Source organism: Primulina huaijiensis, chromosome 16, assembly GCF_012295235.1.
Source record: "Primulina huaijiensis isolate GDHJ02 chromosome 16, ASM1229523v2, whole genome shotgun sequence".
Classification (NCBI taxonomy): domain Eukaryota; kingdom Viridiplantae; phylum Streptophyta; class Magnoliopsida; order Lamiales; family Gesneriaceae; genus Primulina; species Primulina huaijiensis.
Genome location: NC_133321.1, coordinates 16267664 through 16295133, shown reverse-complemented (window position 1 = coordinate 16295133; position 27470 = coordinate 16267664). Strand labels below are relative to the sequence as shown.

The 27470-nt window shown below is 35.1% G+C and overlaps 3 protein-coding genes, 1 long non-coding RNA gene and 1 other non-coding gene across 7 annotated transcripts; 2 read left to right on the top strand and 3 right to left on the bottom strand.

The window, feature by feature from the left end:
* Positions 1–45: 45 nt before the first annotated feature.
* Positions 46–12329, bottom strand: LOC140961160 (DEAD-box ATP-dependent RNA helicase 28). The gene is made up of 19 exons (XM_073419471.1): positions 11929–12329; positions 11647–11829; positions 11470–11538; positions 11227–11333; positions 10081–10162; positions 9230–9403; positions 8596–8744; positions 8399–8494; positions 4492–4594; positions 4347–4409; positions 4115–4176; positions 3846–3942; positions 2258–2376; positions 2129–2171; positions 1945–2046; positions 1084–1182; positions 929–1003; positions 472–743; positions 46–379 (listed from the first exon to the last, which is right to left on the bottom strand). The coding sequence occupies exons 1-19, from the start codon at positions 12262–12264 to the stop codon at positions 364–366; spliced, it is 2247 nt and encodes a 748-aa protein (XP_073275572.1). The 5' UTR covers positions 12265–12329; the 3' UTR covers positions 46–363.
* Positions 2383–3773, top strand: LOC140961161 (uncharacterized). The gene is made up of 2 exons (XR_012172299.1): positions 2383–2636; positions 3255–3773. It is a non-coding gene; the product is annotated as an uncharacterized lncRNA (long non-coding RNA).
* Positions 12330–15940: 3611 nt separating the features above from the next.
* On the bottom strand, positions 15941–19216 carry LOC140961869 (E3 ubiquitin-protein ligase CIP8-like). Of its 3 annotated transcripts, none has more exons than XM_073420624.1 (2): positions 18040–19211; positions 15941–16225 (listed from the first exon to the last, which is right to left on the bottom strand). In XM_073420624.1, the coding sequence occupies exon 1, from the start codon at positions 19102–19104 to the stop codon at positions 18049–18051; it is 1056 nt and encodes a 351-aa protein (XP_073276725.1). In that variant the 5' UTR covers positions 19105–19211; the 3' UTR covers positions 15941–16225; positions 18040–18048. The 3 variants fall into 3 exon arrangements, with proteins under 3 accessions (XP_073276725.1, XP_073276726.1, XP_073276727.1); XM_073420625.1 differs by lacking the exon at positions 15941–16225 and adding an exon at positions 16239–16882 and having other exon boundaries at positions 18040–19216; XM_073420626.1 differs by lacking the exon at positions 15941–16225 and adding an exon at positions 16911–16934 and having other exon boundaries at positions 18040–19216.
* Positions 19217–21704: 2488 nt separating this feature from the next.
* On the bottom strand, positions 21705–22019 carry LOC140961078 (uncharacterized). Its single transcript, XM_073419391.1, has one exon. It carries the CDS (start codon positions 22017–22019, stop codon positions 21705–21707), a length of 315 nt encoding a protein of 104 aa, XP_073275492.1.
* A 3183-nt stretch (positions 22020–25202) lies between these two features.
* On the top strand, positions 25203–25286 carry TRNAL-CAA (transfer RNA leucine (anticodon CAA)). The gene has a single exon. It is a non-coding gene; the product is annotated as a tRNA-Leu (tRNA).
* Positions 25287–27470: the final 2184 nt, after the last annotated feature.

Below are 27470 nucleotides of genomic sequence, written 5' to 3'. Positions count from 1 at the left end.
AATCCTACTTGCGTTTTTGGTTATCGCACTCAATCTGGAAAAAAGTTCAAAAATTGCAATTTTTACTGAATAATTTGTGTCCTCTATTCCAGGTTTGAAAGTTCAAATTATAAGTTTAACTTTTAGATCAAACGTATCAAAACACATTATGCTAAATACACAAGTAGCAAGGATAACTAAATCAAAACTCCCAGGATTCCTCTAGTGTCAGCAAATTTCACTTATCAAAACCCAGGATGCCTCGCCGGAAGGATGAACTGACCAGTTAATTCATCCCATGGGCCATGTTTGCATGTCCATTCCATACAGCAGTGTGAACATAGAGCAGAACCAGAACACAACGTACTAGGGAATCTTTTTAATCTATCTGCGCTTATAACTGCACATATAAAACTGTCTTAGTCTGAATAGACAGATAAATTGAGGCTTAGGTTATCAGCAATAAAACAGGAACAACATTGAATATCATACCGTGATTTGCTCTTAAATGATGATTTCTTCCTCCCACCTCCTCCAATTGCTCTTTTCTGCCTTTTCTCACTCATGTCATCTTTGAAAAGTTCCTGTATCTCTTCTGTTCTAGATTTATTCTGTTGGATAGGATGCTTCAACTTCTTATCCGTCTTTCTCATAACTCTCCCAGCATCAACAGCCCTCTTCGCAGCTTTCACTGCTTTTGCTCGACGATAAGCCACATCAACAAGAGAGATTCCATCATTTTCTTTCTTATGTTGCTCTTCTCCCTGATAATTTGATATTAAAGATTATCAACCAAATTTTAGCAATATGCAGAAATTAATAATCCGCATGCCATATTAAATATTAGCGGAACCTACTGTTCGTGTATAATTTTACAACAAAGTAGTGTATATTTCAAATGAAATTCAGAAAAGTAATAGAATACAAATCAGAAGAGAAGAAAATGTGCCTTGATTTCATCTTCATACTCTAATGTCTCTCTAGCTGCCTCCAATCTTCGTCGTTTCTTCCTGGGCAAATTTTTCTAGACATATAATAGCTCAATGTAAAAATTTTTGACATCATAATGTATACAAAAATATATAAATGTTATACATCAAGCACCTCACGCTCTCGCTTTCTCTTTTCCTTCATCTTCAACTCTTCTGCTTGTTCAGCACTCATCACATCTTTGCCATTACCTTTCTGCTTATCCAAAACTTCCTAGAAAATGGTTTTGCAAGTGCCATCTAAATGAGTTAACAAAAACAACTAACACAGAAATGTTTCAACAGGAAAGAGTCTAGACTGTAAATGCACCAAAAGCAAACTCAACTATAGGGGTGAAACAACCACCATGAATCTGGTTTCTTCAAACCGGCTTGAAAAATATTTGATTCATAATCGAAATTATCGAATTCAAGCCGCACTCGAATATGTTCAAATAATTTTTTAATCGAACTCGAGTCCAAATTATTATGTACATAAACTGAATGCTCATGAGTTTTAATATTTTATTAATATAATATAATTATATATTAAAGAAATATATTTCGACTTTCGAGCTTTTATTTTTTAATAGCTCGCGAACATGTTCGAATATTTAGAGCCGAACCTTTATTCAAACAGAATTTGAACTAAAAATTTTCAATCTTCAAATCGAACTCAAGCTCTAATGTATCTAATTTGAGTCGAATTTAAGACTTAAAATTTTCTTTATATTCAGTTCATTTAAACCCCTTTGATTATGAGTTGACAACCAATTGGCCACAATGCCACATAAGGGTAAAACTGTCAAAACGGGCAGCGGGACGGGGTGACCCACCATTTGGGCAAGTTGGAAAATTGCCAATCCAACCAGCCTACTAGGCGGGAGGGCCAGTCCATTTTGACAACTTTACAGGGGAAATGCCTGCAATAATAAACGACTTCCCTAGCCTATTATATGTAAATTCCATAGAAAGCATTCATTACAGGGGAAATTACCTTTGCTGTTTTCGCTACAAGCTTTTTTTCCTTCTCTGTGACAAACCATGTTCTTTTCGGGCGTGCATAGATTTCATCTTTGTGTGCGATCATGTTTTCAGCCTACAAAGTATCAAATAACAAAATAATAATTTATTATTTGCAAAGGCGAAAGGAAACCATCCCTGGAAAAAAGCATCTCCACCTTTGTTGCCTCCATTTCAGCTTTTCTTAGGGCCATCTCTTCCCTGTAGCAATCCAATGATAAAAAAAAAATTAATGCAAACCATGAGGTTTTGATACAGGAAATCAGATGGCAATATATGATATTTACCTTTCCTCTTGAAGAATTGAGGTCACTTGATCCTCCATTTGCTCAATTATTTCAGACCACTTCTTTATTGATTGCTCAGAAACAATTCGGCTCTTCAGCCTTGAACCAGCTCTTTTAACCTGTCATGTTATTCCTAGAAGTCTTAGAACCAAGATAATTCCGAAGCAAAAGCTTTATGCTTATAGTTCCCCTCCCTCCCATGTTTATTTTCTCTCTTTCAAGTGATTAAATCTTTTCACCACAAATCATCCATAACGGACTATAAATTAGGTGATCAACTATCAACTGTAATAGAATTTCACGAGGATATAAACATCAGACAAGACAACTCCTTCGCATGTACAGGGACTTCTCTAGCTTGCTTTTAACAACTATGAGTGTCCCAAGCTATGTTGCATGGATACGGGTACGGGTATCGTATCGAATACGATACGGATATGGCGACACGTCAAAATTTGAAAATATAAGACACGATATGACTAGGATACGACAATCATTAAAATATATATAAATATTATATATATTTATATTTATATAAATTTAGAATTGAAAAGTAAAAATTATAGAGATAGATGTAATATTTCATTAATCATAATGTCTTGAGTACAAAATGTAAAACGCAAATGTATGAAAGAGCCGCTTGAGCAGAAATAGAATGAAAGTGACATACAAATGTATTTAGGGATTTAAAAGCCCAACCCAATTTACTTTAAATTATTTTCCTTTTAGTCTTTAGAAATTTTATTTTTTTCAATTAACTCCTAAAACTTTTAAATATTTGCAATTTTGCACAAACGTATCCGAAAAACGTATCCACGTCGTATCCGTGGCGTGTCATCGCCGTGTCCAAAACGTATCCAACTGGTCAACCCTAAAAAAAGTCAACGACACGGATTTTGTTGTATCTGACACGCGTATCCGTGTGTCATATCCATATCCGTGTCGTATCTATATTCGATACTTCAAAAAAAAAATTCAAGGTATCCGTGATACATAGATCCCAAGTAAGAGATTTACTTGGATTAATTTCCTCACATCAAAGTTGGATTGGGGTATTGTTTGCATAGAGTTTGAGTCCGGCTCGAGTACATTTTTGAGCCCTGACCGAGCTTTAATGCATTAAGCTTGAGTATACGTCGAGTACTCAACCTCTAGAAATTAATTCTTATTTTAAAATATTTAAATTAAATTTCCATTTTACCTTTAATTTTATAATGAATTAAATATTTTGATATTTAACTTGCAAAAATACTTTTTTGTAAACTTTTTTAGGCTCAATTGCAACTCTCTATAGCCCCACCAAATAAGTTACCTCGTCGAGGATTTTTTTTATGAATTTATACCTAACCTAAGGTTGAACCATAAAATAAATCAATCATATACCATATTTTTTTAACAATCCAAATATTATATTAACTTGACTACCTTGGATTCATGAATTCTAGGAAACACCCAACACTCGACAGCCGGAGTTGAAAAATAAACAAAGTTCAAGAAACTCTCCATTCAGATTTTTTTTTTTTAAAAAAAAGACTGAAAGTATAATACAATAATATCACAACTTTAAGCGAGGAAAATAGATGCTTACAATAGCTTTTAGAAGAGACCTATCGTTATCAGTTACAAAAGTAACCGCATACCCTGCTCTGCCAGCTCTAGCTGTCCGACCCACTCGATGTACGTAACTGCATAGGAGTATCTTGCTTGTTTTACACGGTACAAATAGTATTTTAACTAAAAGGTTGGCGATAACAAAAACTAGAAAGATTCAAAGTGGAGAAGGCTAGATTCGGAATTTAGATATAAAACCAAAAAGAGCAAGAACATGGACTGAAAAATACATAACCCATTACTTACCTAGTAAGGTCCCGAGGACATGCAAAATTGATAACTGTCTGAACACCAATAATATCAAGACCCTAAAAGATGAGATAGAACAAACGACGGATCAAAGCGATATTCTCAGCAAGAGATCAACTATTCAAGCAACGCAACTATCACCCTGACAAAGATCCATCAATTTGAATTCCTTGAAAACTTTAAAATATAGCCATAATTATGTGAAATTGAAAAGAGACTTTATTCTTACACGAGCAGCAACATCTGTCGCAATCAGAAAATCAACTTGCTGCTTCCTGAAAATTTCGAGGGCCTGTGCATAAACAACGTATATCATGACACGAGATTGAAAGAATCTACAGACTTACTCCACGATGGTGCTGAGAAGGGCTCACATCTAGACGCTGAGCCTGGGTGAGGTCTCCATGAAGTTCAGCTGCTTTAAAACCAGCTAACCCAAACAAAATTTTCAATCTATGAGCAGCCTTCTTGGTTCCGCTAAAATAAAATGTAAAATCAATCAGGCATAGAATTTAGAGCAAATAATTTTGCAAGCAGGCAACAAATTACGGTCGATGAATGCAAGACAATCATTATATGGAACGATATCTGAATGTTAGACCTCATAGAGATGAGGTGTGACCACTGATAAATGGAATCGCAACCCAATTTCAATGCAAGATAAAATTGAGCTCAAGGCTCCATGTTATGATTTCTAATTCATGCAAATGCATTGGGCAAACATGTATAAGAAATTACAGATATAATGCCTGATGTCCTCATGACTAACTTAAGATGCAAAATGAAGATGTCCATCCACCACATGGAGAATCTAAAATCTTAGCCATCAACTAACCAGCACAATGGTGATCCAGGATGCTACGCTTGTCTTGCTTCGAATGCCAAGAAATGAAAAATGGCACATTTCAGTGAAATCCCTAACAGATTGCTTAATTCAAATTGCTATCAATATCCTGTTTTGATAAGTTGATAGGGGAATTGCGTTTACACGATCCACCTGTGTTAAACGCAAAGTTCACATGGTCGAATTTCAGAGCTCAACCTATTTGCTGCCGACTTGATAGATACCTCTTTTCGAGGGGTTGGATGGAGATTTTTCCAAACTACATACAAAGGGTCTTACCAAGAATCACATCGGATCACTGCCCCATCTTACTTGATACAGTTAAGTTCTGCTCCTTTCAGATTTGAAAACACTTGGCTGTCCCGTCATAAGCTCAGAGAATTGGTGAGGTCTTGGTGGAATAATGGGGTTTCACGGGGATGGGAAGGTTTTAAGTTCATGTCGAAACTCAAGGGGATGAAGGCTGAGGTTTCTAAATGGAATAAGGAGGTCTTCGGAGATGTGGGTGTTAGATACACGGAGGTGGTTAATCGAATAAATCAGTTGGATGGTTTGGAGGCTGAGGGATAATGGTCGAAAGTCTTCACGAGGAAAGAAAGGAAAGGAGGACGGAACTTGAAGTGTTGTCGTTTAGAAAATTTCAAATGGATAGTCAAAAAGCAAATGTGAAATGGCTAAGGGAAGGTGACCAAAATTCAAGATTCTTCCATGCTTTAATCAACAATCGTAGAAATAGATCAATAATAGAAAAGGTAGAGTTGGAAGATGGGTAGGTGATTACGGAAGAGAAACAGATAGAGGAAAGCATTGTCAACTTCTTCAAAAATCTATACCGGAAATCTGACAGGGGTGGTGGGGGTTTCGATGGATTGGAATGGTGTCCATTAGACACGAATGAAGCAGAGGAGTTGGAGATTGAATTTTCTGAAGATGAGATTAAGAGGGCTATTTTTGATTGTGATGGGAACAAAGCACCAGGGCCGGATGGATTTACAATGGCCTTCTTTCAGATGAACTGGGATACGGTAAAGACGGATTTAGTTAAGGTGTTTGCTGAATTTTTTAATGGTGGCATTGTTAATGACATTACTAATGAAACCTATATATGCCTTATCCCAAAGAAACAAGATGCAACCAAAGTTAAAGATTTCCGCCCAATCAGCTTGACAACGAGTCTGTATAAGATTTTGGCAAAGGTTTTGGCAAATAGATTGAAGAATGTTTTGGGAAAGACAATTTCAGAGAGTCAGTGCGTTTTTATTAAGGGAAGGCAAATTTGGGATTGTTGTCCGATAGCGAATGAGATAGTTGAAGAACATCTTAGGAAAAAAAAAAGGTTGGGTTTTTAAGGTTGATTTGGAAAAAGCCTACGACAACGTTGATTGGAGATTTCTTGATTATGTGATGCAAATGAAAGGTTTTGGGACAAGATGGAGGTCGTGGATTAAAGGTTGTGTCTCGAATGTTTCTTTTTCGATATTCATCAACGGTAGACCGCGGGGAAAATTCCAGGGGGAAAGAGGCATTCGTCAAGGGGATCCACTATCCCCTTTTCTCTTTAACCTTGTGATAGATTGTTTGGGTCGGTTGGTTGATAAGGCAAAGACAGTGAATGAGGTAAGAGGATGGGTGGTGGGGAGAGAAAAAATCGAAATATCTCATATCCAATTCGCAGATGACACGTTGTTTTTTGTACAGTCGAATAGGCATCTTTTAGCACTTTGGGAGATTATCAATAACTTCACTGTTAAATCAGGACTGAAAATCAATTTGGAATAAAGCGTTGTCTTGGGATTAAATGTCTTGGAAGAGAAAATCGTGGATATGGCACGAGTAATTGGATGCAAAAAAGAGAATTGGCCGATAAAGTACCTTGGGGCACCTTTGGGAGGTGACCCCAAGTCTGCTGAATTTTGGGAGCCCGTATTATCAAAAATGTATAAGAAACTAGCAAGTTGGAAGAAGTCTTTCCTCTTAAGAGGTGGTCGTCTCACTTTGATTAAGGCTGTCTTAGGAGCGATGCCGACTTACTATATGTCACTTTTCAGAGTGCCAATTGTGGTGGCGAAAAAAATGGAAAAATTGATGAGGGATTTTTTGTGGGACGGAGCGGATGGGGAGACACATTGCCATGTCGTTGGGTGGAAACAAGTTTGTAAGCCAAAGGACAGGGGCGGACTAGGGTTGGGGAATATATGCTTGACGAACAAGGCACTTCTTGGAAAGTGGTGGTGGAGATGTTTGGTGGAAAAACATTCATTGTGGAAAAGAGTTATCAAGAGTATCTATGGTCTTCAGGATAATGGTTAGGATGTGGGGTCGGCGCGGAACTCGACCTTCAAAAGCCCCTGGAAGTTTTTTTCTCAATCGTACTCGACTTTTGAATTATTGATTAGGGCGATTTTAAAAGGGGGGAACTTGATACGTTTTTGGGAAGATATCTTGGGGGGGTGGTTTGTCGTTCAAAGATCGTTTTCCATCTCTTTTTCTAATCTCTTCAACCGTTAATAAACCAATCACAAGTTTTTTAGAGGTAAATGATTTGGGAGTGAACAATAATATTTTCCAGTGGGATTTGCGTTTCAGGAGAGCCTTAAATGAGGTAGAATTAGAGGAATTTGCTGAACTATTGGGGATTTTAGACACGGTTAGGTTGGAGAATGGTACGACTGATCTTAGAGTGTGGTTGGGGGATCCGTCGGGGTTTTTTTCTGTTCGGTCTTTCTATGCTTCTTTGTTCCCGGTTACAGCTTTCCCTTCATTTCCATACCACGAAAATATCTGGAAAATACCGATCCCGTACAAGGTCCAAGTCTTCTCGTGGATAGTGGCGTTGGGGAAACTACCTACTAGCGACATATTGCAGAAAAAGTGGCCTGATTGCGCATTAAGACCGCAATGGTGTAATCTATGCCGAAGACATGAAGAGAACCAAGACCATATTCTGGTGCACTGTTCTTTTTCACGTGCAATTTGGACAAGAGTTCTGCAAGAACTTCGTTTCGATTGGACATTTCCAAAAAAGGCTCGGGACTTGTTTATCATGGACATGACTATGGCAGACAGAAGAAGGAATAACAGATTCTGGCTCTTGACGGTGCACTGCATCTTTTGGACTCTGTGGTTGGAAAGGAACAATAGATTGTTTGCGGATTCGGCAGAGTCTCTGGACGAAGTATGGGCAAAGATCAGACTCAGGGTCGCGACATGGACAACAATGTTACCGGAGTTCAAACATTTACTTATTGCTGATGTGATTAGGGATTGGAATTATGTTTGTGTTTGATTTAAGATCTCTGTTTTTATTGCAATATTTGTAATTTATTTCTTAGGATTACTATCCTTTGTAATCCGCACTATTATTATAATGAAAAGTAGTTTCGTATAAAAAAAAAAGAATGAAAATGGTAAGTAATTCAATTTGAAAGGGCAAAAACCTGAAAATAATCACTTTGTCCGTAAAGGTTTTGGAACATAATGCAAGAACAACTGCTTCCTGATTTGCTTCTCGCAATCGACGTATACGAACAACCCTGCACACAATGTAAATATGCTCCATTTCAACTTAATGCAGCAGTTTCACCCACATGATCTTGAACAATTCATGATGGATCATAAGAAAGCAACCACTTACTCTTCGGTTAAAGTTGTCGGACGCTTTGTTGTTGGATCAGCTGATAAGCGCAAGGGTTTGTTCAAAGAGAGTTTGATTAGATCGTCAACTTCCTCAGTCATGGTTGCTGAAAATAGCATGGTCTGCCTCCTTTTAGGACATGATCTGACCTGAATGATAGAACAATATCAGTTACCTCAAAATATAAAGTTCAGAATCGATCGAATAAAATAGCATATTCCAAAGATTAGATATTCAAATGACTAATTCCAATTTTAATCTTTGTGACCCGGTTAATACATGGGTGCTATTAAACAGATGCACTTGTATCTAGAGAGTTGGCTTACTACATAACTACAGCAGTAAAAAAGTACGAAAATAAAATAACAGGGAATATTGCCAAATGGCATCTTCCATTAACCAAAATAATATCCACAGGGAACAAATTTCGCTCTTGAACACAGGCCCCAGTTATTTTCAAGTAAAATGGAATAATGGTTTGAATCACAAGGATTTCACAATTAATATCATCAATGCAACTGAAGCTTTTATGCGACGCAACTAGATTCCTAAAACATGATTCTGACATTTCACGATAAAAAATAACATTAAGCATGCATTTTCGGCCGAAAATGAAAAATGTCTAATGATATACCAGTTCATGAATTTCAGCACTAAATCCAAGCTCTAGGAGCCGATCAGCTTCATCAAGTATTAAAACTGCAAGTTCATCCAGATGAACTGACAGAGAGTTGCGTAGGTGATCTATCATGCGCCCTGGAGTGGCAACAACTATATCCGGCAGTGACCGCAAGGCCGCCTCTTGCACCTAATATGGTCTCACATCAGCATTTTCCAAATACCTCAGAAATTGTTAGATAAAAGAAACCTCGTCATGTATTTGGCATCATAATTTTTGGTCAGATGACAAATCACATATATAAATAGGATAACTCATGCGCTGAACTAGTTATTTTATAGATTATTACACGATATAATTGTAATAATGAAGTTTTCAGATTTTTCTTTGAGCTTCATATACAACCCTAAGAAATGAAGGAGGCGCTTAGCCAGATTAAAATTAAGTGCATGGTATAAACAATATACTCTCAATAAAAGTAAGTGCATTGTAAAATAATTATGCCCTCAATATTCAGTTACCACCAATCAAATCCATGCAAAGATCTAATGGATGTTTCTTTGTGTTTAATATTAACAAGCATAACTGGGTATTATTAGTTGTTACTGATGAAACCAGATATGACCACCAGTCTTAAACAGCGGATTAGATGATGTCGAAATTATTAACGAAGCACATATAAAAAAAACCATTCACTTTGAAGATAGGGTTAAGACCCCAGAACTCTGCCTCTAGGGTTACTCTACCAATAACATTTGCTGACAATTATCCTGCTACGTACATAATACATATTAAACCTTTTTGTTAATGCGTGCTCATTTATATCTGAAACCACCAAAGGAGATTTACTAATTACACAATCAGACCTTTATTGAAAGACCACCAACAACCAGACAACATCTGATATCTGTCATAAACTGAGCAAGTTTCTCTATCATGCTATGAACCCTGAAAAACAAAATCAAGTAGTCAATCAAAGGAACATTCACACAAATTGGTTGAAAAAATAAGTAATGAAAACCAACCAAATGGACATTAACTTACTGTGTTAACGAAAGTTATTATACAACTACTATAGCATTGAGACATCAAGAGATCACAGCATGATGCACAGCAGTAAATTGTTCACACATTTAAGACAATAGGAGCAACCTTTTTCAAACTTTGCACAATATTTAATGTACAGTAAGAAAATTAAACAGAAGTGCCATCATTTAAAGCAAAATAGATTGCCAAAAAACCTGATTTCTAATGCAGAATGCTTAAAAGAAAGCTAACATACAAATGCACAACACGCAACATTTTAGTCACTGGTTTAGAACTTTCGAGTACCAAAGTCATTAGTGTTGATCTTTTTAAAAACGCATATAAAATTTATCACGAGCAATCCCATCACAGTAAGCATATGCTATTAGTTGCTGGAGTACCAAAGTGATAACAATAAACAGTATAACCTTCAATCACCATGCTGCCATGCACGACTTAGACCACAGAGAACTGAAACTTTAATGTCATGATGCACAGATGACGGAAATTATCTTTATATACTTCTAAGTATGATCCACACTTAAAAAGGATTTCTTTCACTACATAATTATCCCGTCGCTTTTCTTCAAATGAGTTCAGAAATTCAATATACTTTCTCAGCCACCTAGTGTATTCGATATATTCAGTGCTCAATTTATTCAGATTAAGTGATTTTTCGTTAAGAATCTGAAGTTATTTGGTGGAGACTTCAAAGTGTAAGTTTGATGTCTCATTGTTCTCTTGCACACATAAATATATATATATATATACACCACTGAACAGCACCTAAGAATAAATATTAAATGCACGCAGGCATTATCTTTCTTTTGTGGCTATTTGGATATAAAGAACCATATATAGAGAATAACAACACTCATCCACCAAAAAGTAATAGTAAAAAATAACAAGAGAACAGAAAAGTCTGAACCCCTGTGTGGGACATTCATGGAGCATCATAAAACAACTTCACAGGAAGCATCACTTACTGAACAGCCAACTCCCTTGTCGGAGTGAGGATTAGAACCCTTATTGCTGGTCTACTCTTTGGTCGGTACACCAGCCTCTCCAAGGTTGGCAAAGAAAACGCGGCGGTCTAATAAAAATTGACAACAAAATTAGATTACCCCTAGCAACATTAAAGATGGGGAAAAAATTTATTTGTACAGTCACAAAATGTTTGACATTAACACAAGATGAATTATTATTTTTCCATGAAATCTATAAAATACCTTTCCAGAACCCGTAATAGCACTCCCACAAATATCTCGTCCGGTTAAAGCCAAAGGTATACAAGCAGCCTACGGTAAAGCAAAACAAATAAAATAACCCAAGTGAACCACATAAATCATTCATCAAAATCAAATATAAATCAGAATTAAAAAAATTGTTAAAAAAAAAGTAAAAACCTGAATTGGAGTCGGCTTACTGTAGCCCAAAGCCTCACAAGCCCGAAGCAACGGCCTCGAAAGATGGAGCTCCAAAAACGAATTAGATTGGAAACTCACCCCTTCCGCTGGTGCAAAAAAAGACTTACTATCCTTCCCACTCTTGGTTTCCTCTTCGTCGATGTCGTCCGGCTTATAATCCTCCTGTGCCATTAAAAAGCCAAAAAATCAGTAAAACAAACCAACAAAATCCACTTCTACTTCAAAATTTAACATGTAGAACCAAGAAAATATATAAAATACTTGGTGATGGGGTTCGAGATCAGAATGTTCATCAGAATCATCGTCAACAGCTGTCGGGATAGGATGTTGTTTGAGAGCTTTCGAAATTTTATCGTCAATTGAAGTGGTGCTCCGCCTTGAGTGTTCGTCGAAGACTGATTCAGAATACGACGAGAAGTCCCATGGTGACTGAGATTTTTTGCTTTTCGGAACTCTTTTTTCTTCTTCATTTTCCGAGTCAGGATCGAGTTCCGGATCTGCTACTCCACTTTCCCCATCATCGGATTCAGTTTCAGATTCGTGATCGATTTCCTCATCACTTGGGGCTTCGAAGAAGAAGCTTTTGCTTTTAGCCATTGTAGGTGAAACCTTACAGCTGCAGCGTTTTTCAGGGTTGAGGGTTTTAGAGTCAGATTTTGACGGCCACGACGCCGTTTAACTACACAATGTTTCGGTCCAACATAATCCGGTTCACTCCATAAATGATTTAACGGGAAATTGGTCTTCAGTCCCCAGCCGTCGATTTTTTTTGTGTTCAGTCCCTGGGTACTTTTTTAGTACCACATTTCCACATGAAGTGAACCACATTTTGTAGGACATAGTACCACAATTTTGTGGGTAGGAAGTGAACCCAAAGAAATATTTTGATTGGGGATTTTTCACCAACTTCCTCATGATTTAGCCCATCTGGGGCCAAATTAAATTTGAAATTCTAATTGAATCATATGATATTTCTACAACTTGGTTTGGAAACTGGATCCAATCTGGCCCGAGACCTTTCTCAAATTCGATCTGGAATTCGTTAATTAAATAGGAAGATATTATTGTGCTGAATTTATTATGAGAGAAATAATTATTTATAATGCTTTTTTATCTTATATAATACCAATATTGGTTTAACATATTATTTTAAAATAAATAAAATTTTCATATTATTATTGAATAATTTATAATATAATACATGTTTTAAATATTGATTGATAAATCATATGCATATAAAAAAAAATTGATTCCAATCTCAGCTCCATCTATCATAATTTGTTTCATTTTGGGTTAGACAAAAACTTGCGTGAAACGATCTTACAGGTCGTATTTTGTGAGACGGATCTATTATTTGGGTCATCCATGAAAAAATATTATTTTTTATGCTAAAAATATTATTTTTTATTATGAATATCGATAGGGTTGACTCGTCTCACATATAAAGATTCATAAAAGATCTACTGTCTTACCAATACATTAGATCGCTGATTATTTTGTGGTGTTAAACTTGCCAATAACAGTCCAACCATCTCTTATCTCTTCTTTGTCGATGACAATCTCATCTTTTTTCGTACAACCCTACATGATTGTCTCCAGATTAAGAGATGTCTCTAGTTGTCTGAATCGGTGTTTGACCAAGTTGTTAATTCTGACAAATTTGACTGAGCTAGTCGATGAATGTCCTCAATGAGATTAAGACAACACTGTATTAGGGCACCCACATTGGTGCATTAATGGGCGTTAATGGGTGATTATTAACGCCCATTAATGTTCATGCACCAATGTGGGTGTAGAAGTTATTAATTTTGGGTGACATGGCAGCCAAGAAATTCATTAGAATGAACGGCATTATTTCTCAAGTTGCGACGGTTTTTCGTAAGCCGTCGCAACTTGAAAAGCGTCGCTACTTGCAACGGTTTTTTAAAAAAGTCGCTAATTGCGACGGTTTTTTAAAAAAGTCGCTAATTGCGACTGTTTTTTTAACAACCGTCGCTATTTGAAACCGTCGCTAATTAAGGCATGTTCTGAAGAAATTCTCCCGAACATAATCACCAACGGCTCTTTTCAAACGGCAAAATTATTCACCAACGGCTCTTTTCAAAATTAAATACTACAATTGATATTTACTAAAATTTATTCACTATATATACTAATCAATTTCTACAAATTCATCGCAAAACATTTATCTTTACTAATCACACTCAATATCTCTTCTATATCTTCTCACACTATCAATTTCAATTTCATCATTTCTTTGTTGAATCATAATTTTTAGCCAAATGGGTGACAATAGTCAGAACTCACAAAATCGACCTCGATTTGTTTCTTCTACACAATATCCACCATAATTTCCAAATTGGCCGTTTGTTTAAAATTTCAAAGGTTATGAAAATCCTTCGAATCATCCAAATTACACCTCCCGAGCTCCGTATCTACCGCCTACACCTGAATATTGGCAAAGTATAGGCAACCCAGATTTCATGCCGCCTTATTTTTATGGATTATATAATCCACAATCCACCGTTATGCCAATCGAAAACGAACCGCCAACTCCTACGATTGTCCCAGAGATTCAATTGTCCGACCGTGAAACACGAGTTGATCTCGAAAATGTGCAAAATGTTTGATTTATATGTTGTTTTTCATTATATTCAACTGTTGTTTCCTATGTGTACGCTTTCAGTCAAATTTGTAATAAATTTTCAAATTTACATAAATGAAACTCGTAAAATAATCAATAAAACTATTAAACAGTTGTTTTTTCATTTTTTAAATAATATTTTAAATAAAAGAGTCCAACTTTTTTTTTCATTTCTTAAAAATATTTTAATGAATATTGGAATTAAGTTATTTTTAAAATAATAATACTATTATTTTTAGTAATATTTGTTGTAAAATTTTAAAAATATTAGAAAGATTTTGAAATAATTAAAAAAAATGAGTAAGTGTACAGTAGGACCCATAAATAATGAAAGTTGATATTAAATGAATGTGGGTGTGTGTTAATAATGGGAAAGTGTTAATGTAATGAATATGTGGCTCGTGGACCCCATAATTTTTGAGGAGATGGAGAGTTATTAACATGGATTAATGAAAACGGATGCGGATGCCTTTATGGTGGGTTCAGGTTCATTAATTGTACGTACCTAGGGCTCCCAAATTTTTCTCTTCGAACCAAAATAATCCAATTTTCTTCGCTCAGGGATCATATCTGCAATCAAATTTCAGGTTGGTCGTCTAAAATGTTCTCTGATAGAGGTAAAGAAAGTGTTCATCAAATCGGTATTACAGGCTCTCTGTGCAAGCCTAAGCAATTGGGAAGCCTTGGGTTTTGAATAATGGTTCAACTTATTTACGAGCTATTCGAAATATTACACTGATATTAAGGTTTGAGAATTAAAGTTTAAAAATTCGAAATGTCCGAAAGGCTCGAAATTTACACACACATATTTAATATTTAACTAGACGCACGCGTTGCGTGCTTATACAATGATTTTTACAATTTATTTGATATATATTTAAATGAAGATCCAAATATAATTATAAAAAATAGTGAGAGACTACACTGTCATTTTGATGTATGAATTTAAAAAATAAATATAAAAAGAAATGGAAAAAAGTATCAAATAGAAATAGAACTTGCAACTTAATGTTTAGATAACAAATATTCCATTATGTTATATTAACTTATATCAAAATTTTAACAATTTATTAATATATATATTATTATATATTATTAAAACAGATCGTGACACCATAAGTTAATTACTCTAAGTGTCTCAAAATTAATAATATAATAATATAGATAATAAAATATTATATTGACAAAATATTTGATTGTCTCGAACTATCGAACAAAATAATTTTAGCTCGATTTCGGCTCGAAAAAAGTTCAGAACATATTCAAGTTCGATAAGTTCGAATACAAGTCAAATATTTATCGAATCGTCTTGAAAAATTTGCGAAACGACTCGATTCGTTTACAACCCTAATATGACATGAAACTAAGACTCCCGTTTCAAATATTCTAATATATCAACTGTTAAATCTATTTCTACATCAGCTTGAGATTATTCTTTGTTACAACCAGGAGAAACACTTGCAGTGTATTCAAACAAGATTTTCGCATGAACATCTCATTTGAAAACAAAAAAAAATACTGACGTGTGTTTGTTTTGAAATGATCGTACTAATATATTATACAAAAAATACACCAGGTTCTCCCTATATAGCATAGAATCACGCATCAACTTGCTCAAAACATAAGCACCCATCAAATCAGTGTATATATAGTATAGAGAAGACATTCAAAATAATTTGAGGTTCGAAATCGATTATTTCTTGAAAATGAAATATAATAAAGCGTTATCAAGCCATCAAATTTATGTACAAAACATCCTCAACATTTGATTACCAAGTACATGACATGAGTCTCAGATACGGTGGCTTCGCAGCCATCACTACTAATTATTTATCAAATCCAAGATTTCTGCGAATTTCGGATGTTGGCAACTCCAGCACCTAAATCTCTGATGAACATGATCCAGCTAAAATCCTAGCAGAACAGGTAAAGATAAGTAAGGCCACAAATTGGTGCGCAAAAACTTAAGAAGCAAGCATTCCTAGAATCAAAATAGAATCGGCATATAAATGGCTATAACATGACATTAATGATTTCTAGCAAGCAGAAATTGAAGATATCATAGAGAAGTGCTTAGCCATAGATCATAGATGTTAGGCTTAGCAATGCAAGGCACATGAAGGTGCAGGAGCATTGTATTGCTCAGGCACAAAGTGTAATTAAGGTGAGACACATGCCTCACGAAAGTGAGTAGTCTAGAGGACACGAAGTGCAAGGACACATGCCTCATCAAGGCATGCGCTCAGTGGCTCATGTCATGGCGCTTCATCGAAGGGCTGAATCTTGAATCATTGAGCCTTGAGCCTAGGGACGGGTATCATGGACTCTCAACTATATCTAGATCATTTTGTGATATAAGAGAAAATACCACGATCAGTTTATTGTCCATTTGTCCTAGGACCATTGCTACAACCACATACACGAGGAAGACATGTGATCACACTTAAGAAGTCATTAGGCATTTAGGTCACAACCCTCTCTCTGTGCTTAATATAAGAAACCAATCAGTTAGCCTCCAATTATAAACAATAAGTTTTGCATCCTTTCAAGAAAAGTAATTGTGACATATACCTGCCAACAAGAGGATCTAGTGAAAGGATAGAAAATCATCAAGTTCCGGGTCCTATAAAAAACCAGTTGTATTCCCGATAACAGGATCGTCCAGTAAAATAATTGAAATCTACGTGGTACTCCAATTACAATAGCAAAATAAAACTAAAATGCAGCCACAAATAAGCAATGAGTTCTCAATGTCTACTATTCATCTTTAGTCTAGCTTTCACTCTTCTCGTGAATTGTTTCATAAATCATACTTGTTATTGATAAGTTGATGTTCCACCATCGTAAAAACTGGTACAACATTTCATATTTGTATTGATAAGTTGATGTTCCACCATCATAAAAACTAAGAAATAGTACTACACTAACATATTTTAACAAACTCGTGTTATGTTCATCATAAGACAGGAAAAAGTCCTGCATCAACTAAATTTCAATGAAATATAAAATCTTGGGATGACAATACCATCAAGTAATTACAAGAATTCGATGCTTGATCTCAGCATACATTTGGTACCCGCATTGCAATTTGCACCCATATCTTTGGTAAATTAAATCCTATGGTCTTTTAAGACATCATTTGCCAAAGTTCTAATGAAAAGCTTCATTTACAGCAGTCAACCGAGCACTTCAAAATTGGGATTTTGCAGTCTGGAGTAGGAAAAAACACAGCTACTTTCAAATGTTGGGGGGGGGGGGGGGTTCTTTCTTGATCACTATACTTTTACAAGGAAAACAAGAATTTATAAAACTCTTGATATCTAAAACGATTGTTGAATATTAATTCAACTAAAACACAACCAATGAAACAAGAACAAATTAAATATTTTGTCGTCCATAAAACTACTCTTAGACCTCATTTGGATTGAAAGATTTTAGAGGATTTCATTTCAAATTCACATCTCAAATCTATTGCATCTATTTGGTTCTGAATTGGAACGAAGGATTTGAAATACCTTTTATGGACTCAATAATTTTCTTTTATTGAATTTCAAATCGATTCTTATTTGGGATTTCAAATGCTATCCCAAAACCAAATCTAACAATCCAATCGTACTCTTAAAGTTCAAGGACATGAAATGAAACAAAAAACAACAGTATAGGAACTATAAATTTTCAAATCCAAACACAAATATAAAGGTAAATATGGTGACAATTTAACAGCTTACCATGGAGATTTAATCAAAGGCAGCATTAGGCCTACTCGCACCACTGCCAGAAGAACTTGATGAAACGGTCCTTAGGCCAGCCGCCGCTACTCTCTTCTTCCTCTCCTCTTCATATTCCGTATCATCCGTGGGCAACTCAAACCTACAAACAGGACAAGAATTCCGCGACCCCAACCATGTTAAAATACACTCGCCGTGATACAAATGTCCACACGGCAATTTCTTCGCACTTTCACCAGCATTCACCAAATCTTTACATATAGAACACGTAAGTGTTTCCTCTTTCTTCCGAATCGATACACTCTCTAATATATCGACCACCCATTTTGCAGCTGGCGGTGCTCCACGCCTCCCTCCGGTATCACTGTCCGCTAGATTCTGAAGCGAGACTTCATACCCAGCAGCATCCACGTAATCCCTAGGATTCCCTACATACGTTTCGGATTCAGGAACATGTAATCTCAAATCAAATGGATGGTGCTCCATAACCATTAAAATCTCTGCCCAATCGAGGATTCTATTGGGTCGGCTGGCGGCTCGCGTTGCAAAATCCCTAAGCCGCAGCCGAAGCAACTCTCGCCGTCTTCTGAGCATTTCATCCGCTTCATCTTCTCCACGCGGCTCAGCTAATTCGTTTTCCGCATCATTCGAGCCATGTTCGGGGTAGTGATCCCGATTATCAATCTCGTCCTCGTGAATGACTTCGACTGATTGCTCATCGTCGTCGTCTTCATCATCGTCGTTATCCCATCCATCGAGCTCGATGCGAAGATAATCTTCCTCCGATGGCTCCGAAGGTGGGCGAGGTGACCCGTTGTCCTCAAGCGCGGTTTGGGTGATAAGGCGTAGAACCTGGACTAACGAGTTTCCGAGAGTGTGGTCATCGGAAATGGATTCCACGAAGCCGTTCTTGCAATCGAAGCAGACGACATCGGGGAGATCTGAGAGGGTTTCAACGGACACGCGCTTGTTGCATGGATAGCACCAATGTTGCGGCTGGCTAGAATTCGACCCTGATGGGAGTTGGTTTGGGGTCGGAGTCTGGTTCGATAGGGATTCGGCCATCGGAGTAAATAATGATTCTTTTTTTTTTTAGTATTTATTTCCTAAATTGCTCTGTCTGATACATTAATGCCTATTTAATCAATTGTTATATTACCTAGTCCTAAGCTTGAGTCTCCTTCTAGTATATGCATAACCGACTGGCCAATGCCCCGACCATTCAAGTGAACATCTCGCATGTCCTTGAGATGGTTTGTCCATAGTACATGTAATCTCGTCCATGCAATGCCTAGGGCTTAAGTTTTGTGGTGAAATACAAGTTTGATTTTGTTGTTTTTTTAGTTTGCAAAGTTTTGTCAAGATAGGAAAGTTCCTGTCAAATTACTTATTAAAAAAATATAATATTTAATTAGTTTAATTAATTTTTTTGGTTAAGTATTAAAAGTTATCTATATATATAAAAGCAAAGTTTTTATCAAAATATGAAAGTTTCCGTCCAAATACTTGCTAAAAAAATATAATATTTAATTAGTTTATTTAATTTTTTTAAAAAAAATTGTTTGAGTATTAAAAGTTATCACTTAAAAATAATTTTCCAATGGACATTAAATTTACCATTTAGTAATCTCAAATGTTTGACCCCAAATACATGTTATTTAAAAATTACCTTAATTGGAAAGAGTTAATGCATAGTAGTTTTCTTCCAGAAGCATATGCATATTGTATCTTTTGAACTGCCTTCTTAAAATTCAAATAACAGAGGCCAAAAAAATTAAAAGTGATTGATTCAAAAGGGTTTCAAATAGACACTAAATTATCCTCAATAAATATGTTTATTATCCTTAATAATCAGAAATGTTTCACATCCAATGCATGCAATTCGAGATTTTCATAATTTGAATAAGTTAATGCATGCTATAATCCTGTCAAAAGCATCCGCCGTATAATTTTTGTCTCACGAGCTACCTTATTCGAATTTTAAATTATAAATAATGAAGTTTTATCTTACTAAATTTATTACTCCAAAATTGAATTCTAAAACGACTCATTTTTTCAACACAATCTGTGAGTTGAATTCTTCCAAGATGCAATGGATGTTTAAACTTAGATTTGTTCGCTGTTATGAACTACCTACATATGAAAATAACGAGAATATTGAGACGTTAAGTTTGAAATCTGTCTTTCATGATCGAGAAGTAAAAAATATTATTATCTTATTTGTACAAAATTTTAATTATTACACATTTGCTAATCTGATAATTTTCTTATATGTTACAAAGTTCACGGATACATCTTAGTATAAAAAGTCTCGTAATGAAAATGATTAAACAAATTCTAAAGGAAGTATGGATCTTATTAGAGAACACCTTATAAAACTTATTGATATTATTTTGAAATACACATAGTAAATGTTAATAAAATAATATTTCTGGTTTATACAAAATTTACTTATAATCATATATTTCACTTTTCTTTAGGAATAATAGGTTATCATGTACATTATGAAGAGATTTTGTGGATAAAATCACAATCCATTTGGAAAAAGATATTGATGAAAGCAATTGTTGTTATCCTTCAAATATGTCGAACACGTACCATGTTACGAAATTTTCTGTGAATGAAGATTTATACAAAGTTACTGAATTTTGAAAAAATTATTTCTCATTAATTTTATTGAATTTGATTTAAAAATATTTATTTACCACGTGTTAAAAAATAATAATATATATAACTTCTCAGAAATTAAAGGATTAAATATGTATTTAGGTTGGTGATCGACATCAATATATTAAACACGATAAGCCTCGTATCATTGTTTTAGGTTAACACAATCTAAAATTTTGATATATTATAGTGATTATCAGTCAACAAAATTAATCGACATATGTTGTATTTAAGAAAAATTTTCAAAACTAGCGAAAAAATAGTTTCTTATTTTTATTTTTTTAAAATAATATGATTTTTTTTACAATTTAAATATCTATTCATGTTTTATAATAATTAATTTGTAATAATATCGTTTAAATACTAGTTATAACCACGACCGACGTTTTCCAATTTTTCCTCACACGAGGTTGAAGCAATCAATTGAAACCTTGAATTATCGTCCAAATGAATATTCTAGGTTGTAATCAAATACTGGAAACGTCGAATCAACAATATTTAATCACACACACACACACACACACACACACACACACATATATATATATATTCTGTTAAAAAATATGAAGAATCAGCTAAAAAATTGATCTTGAGTTTTTACTCATATTTACGAGAAATTCCCTGTAGATCTTTCGAATTTGAGCTTATATAAAAAAAAATTGGAGCTCGAAATTATGCCAAATCTCAATTCAATTTTATGAAGAACCAGATAAAAGTTCATTTCATTTCATACAAATTGGCTTCTGGACAAAATAACTGTACATTGTATTTTAGATACTTATACACAAACTTTAACTTTGTTACATCGACTGTAGGGCTGCCAAACACGCACCTTTAGTTCTTTCTTCGAAGGAAAATTGCATGTATTTACACAAGTTTTGATCGGAAAAGGAAAATCGATAGTTTCTATGAGAAAGCTTCGCCGCGAAGTTACTTCCACAGTCCAAAATTACTTCGATTGATCCAAAACCAGAAAGTATATAAGTATTAATAAAGGATCATTGTACGTGTTGCGGAGGGAGGCGGAAACGAACCTGAGAAGCCGGCGATTTGACGGCAACTCCATGCCAGCAGATTCCTCCGCGGCACATCTCGTGCCCGTGATCGCGAGTCATCAGCAAATACGTTGCCTTACGCGACACATCGTACGTGAGGGTCACGATCAGGATCGCGGCCACGACCAACGTCGAGAGGATGAGCACGCAGCCGCTGCTGAAGCTCCGTCCCGTCGCCAGACCATACGCCTTCATCACGGCGATCACCACCAGGTAAATCGACGTCAAGTTTCCCACGACTACGTCAGAAATCGTCATGATTCTTCAGGAGCGGGGAACCGTGGTGGGTATGCTAGATATGAGTGTAGCGACAACATAATCTTAGCAAAAGCAGAGGTGAAGGAACATTAGTTTATGTTAGATTTCGAGTATTTCTCTCATTCATGGTTAAATATTAATTATAAACTTCCATAAAAACGTAAAAAAACTATATGATATAATGATATTAAAATAGAAGAAAAACACTTTCAATATAATATAGACTAATGCAATGAAACGTTTGGTTGGTAGTGGATTGTGGACGGTGATGAGATTAGGAAAATGTTAAGATTTTGGTTTTAATTTTATCGACATCACTTTTTAATCTTATATATGATTCTATTTATTTTGTAGGGACGAGTTTATTATAATTAGATCTCGAATCCAAATGGTCATTCCAAATTCAAGAACTCGGGGTTATATAATTGGTTTAAATCGCAGTGAGACAATTTCTTTTACACAATATAAACAAATATGTATGAAACATATTTAAGAATATATAATATAGAAGAAATGCATCACACAAAATTTGGCTGGATTTGCCACATATGACTGATGACTATTTACAATCCAAAATAAATTGTGGTCCATAAACGCAATAAGTTTTACCGATTAAAATAAAGTAATAATAATTAATTATATAAATATCTTCGTTATGTGTGGGTGGGGACAACCGCTCTTTCCAAGCAAAAATCGCATTTAACAATTGATTGCAACTCCTCCCGTCAAAATCCTTGGCCCCACATATTCCAAAAAAAATATTCCTTGGTCCACCCTATGGAAAATTTATAATGAACATATTTTATTCTAAAATTTTATGATGTGTCCATTACAACTTACAAATATTAGTGACATCTAGATTTTTAATGGAAGGAAGAAGAAATTTGGAGTCATTATCTGATAATAGCTTTTTTTCTGTATATTGGTGTAATATAAGGCATGCTTGCATTTGACATTTCTTTGTTAAAAAATTCCTATACCACAAAAAGTTTTTTTTTTTTTTTTTAAATTGATGTTTGGGAATTTGTGTTTGGTCACAAACAAGAGAGATGTTGTACAGGGGTGTAAGCTTGAAAAATTAAAATATTTGGTTCAAGTTCGGTTAAAATCAGAGCTCAAGTTCGAGTTGGGAAAAATAGATTTCGAACATGTCTATGATCTATTTAAACAATTACTCGAAAAAAATTGAAGACTCAATATCTATTTACATAATAATATTATTTGTGCTGAGTTTATATCTAAAAAAATATTCGAACATGTGCAAGTTTGACTCGAATTCAATATATTCGAATACGAGTTAACAATTTTTCGAGTTGACTTGAAAAATGTTAACTGGTTCGATGCATTTACACCCTTAATACAATCGCAAAAGACTTTCTTACTAAATGATATAATATTCTTGAGTTTGTAATCCAATATTGATGTTCTCGTTAACAGTTATTGTAGCGGAAAGAAAGATCCATTAAAAGTCTATCATCATATCAATGTGAACAAATGTGAGAAAAAGAATGCATATTGCAGGTTGTATTAAAATACATGATATATGCATTTAATAGCTAATAATCAAAAGTGTGTTAAATCATCTAGTGTGCTTATAAACTCGTTAATAATATAGATATTATCTCTCTTACGTCTATATCATTTATCTTTTTGAATTGAGTAGGTCTCTTGTGAGACGGTCTCACGAATCTTTATATATGAGACGTGTCAACTTTATCGATATTCACAATAAAAATTAATACTCTTAACATAAAAAGTAATACTTTTTCATAAATGACTCAAATAAAAGATTCGTCTCATACAAGTTTTTGTCCTATATATATAACCAACTTTTTATATTTATCTGTAATTTTTTATTTCTGTTATCTCAAATATATAATTCATTTTCTACCTTAAGTTGAGATTTGCTTGAAATTTTTTTAAGTTGGATTTTTAAAGTAAAAGTTGTGTGTTTTTATAAACAAATAGAAATCACTTTCTTAATTGTTTTTTGGTTTTCTGGATTTTTATAAACAGAGAACCAATTGAAAAACTAAAAATTTAAGCTTTTAAAAAAATCACTTATTTTAGCTTTATCAGAGCATTTTAAACACAAAAAACTCATCCAAACACATATAAAAATATAAACAAAAGTTTTTTTTTAAAAAAAATTATCCTTCAACTTTTTAACTCAAACGGAGTCTACTCCTATTATCTAGGTGTTAAAAATTTTAAAAAAAATCATTTTTTAATGTATTTAATAGGGATAAAATGAGAAGTTTGTGTGTAATTTGTTTTTTCATTAATTGTTTTTTGATTTATGTGAAAAACAAACAAATATATATATTATGACGGTGAGTATATAATTATGTGATTTTTAATCAAAAAAATTATTCCTATATTATGATCAAGAATATAAAAAAAGTTAACTTTTCAAATACTTAAAAATAAATAAAATTTTCATTCACGATCATATTTTTACTCGATTTTTTCCCAAAAAAATTTAATTATTAAAAAATAGTCTAACATTCGCTATTAAATTTACAAAAATATTTATATTATCACATTTAGGATAATAATATATTCAAATTTGGCAAAAACTTGTGTGAGACGGTCTCATGGGTTGTATTTTATGAGACAAATCTCTTATTTGGGTCATCCATAAAAAAATATTACTTTTTATGCTAAGAGTATTACTTTTTATTGTGAATATCGGTAGTATTGACCCGTCTCACAAATAAATGTTCGTGAGACCGTCTCACAAGATACCTACTCATTAAATTTTGTTATCATTATTTGCAAGATTGATACTCAATTTTTTTATATAAAAAATATAAATAGATTAAATTTATTATATAAAAATGTATCCTGACCCATCTATTTATTATCAATAAAAAAAATTCACATAAAATTTAAGCCCCCGATGATAAAATCCTATTAAATACTGAGAAAAAAATTTGCAGCTATTTCGGGTATTGTATTTGAGATTTCGAAGGTCTGAATAACTTAAAAACAATAGCGAATCCGCGAAGTACATAAGACTTCAATATCGGGAAAGACCATACTCTTCACAATTTGTGTTAGTATCCCATGTTGGTGTGAACGGGCCGGTACCATGGATTTGGTAAGCGATTAATGGGCCTGAACTGAGATTTGTCGGACTTAAATATTATATATAAATAATACATAAAAAGATAGCCACAAGTCAGGATGGCCGAGTGGTCTAAGGCGCCAGACTCAAGTTCTGGTCCTCTAACGAGGGCGTGGGTTCAAATCCCACTTCTGACAATTTCTTTTTCTTTTTTTTTTTAAAGTTAAATTCGTCTCAAATTATATTAATAATTTGATACAACATTTTTCATTCGATTTTGTATATGATTCTCCGTAGATATCATAACAAATCCAATGGTGGTTAAATGACGGAATTAAAATTTCAAAATTATAGGAAAATGAAAATATATCTATATACTTTTCATAAAAAAAATATCTACATGCTATTACTATAACAGCATGTATAATAACATGTAAAATTCTAGAAAAATATAGTGGGGAAAGATGGAGACCGGCATAATTCGAAAGGCAAAAACTTGTATGAGACCAGAAGGTCGCGCGTCGGTGTTATTAAAGAATCGTGAAAGAAGAAGAAGAAAAGAGAGGTCGCGAGCATTTTCATGGAAGCTTAAGCTCAATCTTACACTTGTAGAGTCATTCGGCAAATCTTGTAAGTGGGTAACTTTGTCCTGTGGAGGTACAAGAGGAGCATAGAGGAAAGTTGGAGGATACGCTGGGTAAGGCTCTAAAGAGGAGTTAGAGGGTGAGGGTGGAGAAGAATTTTTATTTTCCTACTAAGGCCCGGCTTAGCAGAGGAGTTAGAGGGTGAGGGTGTTGAATTTTTATTTTCCTGCTAAGGTATCTCCTAGCAGAGGAGTTGTAGGGTGGAGGTGGTGAATTTTTATTTTCCTGCTAAGGTCTGACTTAGCAGAGGAGTTAGAGGGTGGAGATGTTGAATTTTTATTTTCCTGCTAAGGTATCACCTAGCAGAGGAGTTCTAGGGTGGAGGTGGGGAATTTTTATTTTCCTGCTAAGGTCCGGCTTAGCAGAGTAGTTAGAGGGTGGAGGTGTTGAATTTTTATTTTCCTGCTAAGGTATCACCTAGCAGAGGAGTTAGAGGGCGGGGGTGGTGAATTTTTATATTCCTGCTAAGGCCTGACTTAGCAGAGGAGTTAGAGGGTGGAGATGTTGAATTTTTATTTGCGTGCTAAGGTATCCCCTAGCAGAGGAGTTCGAGGGTGGAGGTGGGGAATTTTTATATTCATGCTAAGGCCCGGCTTAGCAGAGGAGTTAGAGGGTGGAGGTGTTGAATTTTTATTTTCCTGCTAAGGTATCACCTAATAGAGGAGTTAGAGGGCGGAGGTGGTGAATTTTTATATTCCTGCTAAGGCCCGGCTTAGCAGAGGAGTTGGAGGGTGGTGTTGTTGTATGTTTATTTTCTTGCTTAGGTATCACAAAGCAGAGGAGTTAGAGGATGGGCGTGGGGAATTTTTATTTTCTTGCTAAAGTATCACCTAGCAGAGGTGTTAGAGGGTGGAGTTGAGGAATTTTTATTTTCCTGCTGTAGTGTCGCCTAGCAGAGGAGCAGAGTGTGATGTGAAATTTTTATTTTCCTGCTAGCATCGCCTAGCAGAGGAGCATAGTGAGATGTGAAATTTTTATTTTCCTGCTGAGGTATCACCTAGCAGAGGAGTTAGAGGGCGGGGGTGGTGAATTTTTATTTTCCTGCTAAGGCCCGGCTCAGCAGAGGAGTTAGAGGGTGGAGATGTTGAATTTTTATTTTCCTGCTAAGGTATCACCTAGCAGAGGAGTTCGAGGGTGGGGGTGGGGAATTTTTATTTTCATGCTAAGGCCCGGCTTAGCAGAAGAGTTAGAGGGTGGAGGTGTTGAATTTTTATTTTCTTGCTAAAGTATCACCTAGCAGAGGAGTTAGAGGGTGGAGGTGGGGAATTTTTATTTTCCTGATCAGGCCCGGCTTAGCGGAGGGGTGAGAGGGTGGAGGTGGTGAATTTTTATTTTCCTGCTAAGGTATCACCTAGCAGAGGAGTTAGAGGGTGGAGATGAGGAATTTTTATTTTCCTGCTGAAGTGTCGCCTAGCAGAGGAGTTAGAGGGTGAAGGTCGAGAATTTTTATTTTCCTGCTAAGGCGTCGCCTAGCAGATGAGCAGAGTTGGGGAGGAGAGAAAATTTTATTTTCCTGCTAAGGCATCGCCTAACAGAGGGTCGCCTAGCAGAGGAGCAGAGTTAGGGAGGAGAAAATTTTTATTTTCCTGCTAGCATCGCCTAGCAGAGGAGCATTGTTGGGGAGGAGAAAAATTTTGTTTTCCTGCTAAGGCATCGCCTAGCAGAGGAGCATAGTGAGATGTGAAATTTTTATTTTCCTGCTAAGGTATCGCCTAGCAGAGAAGATGGGAAGGGGGT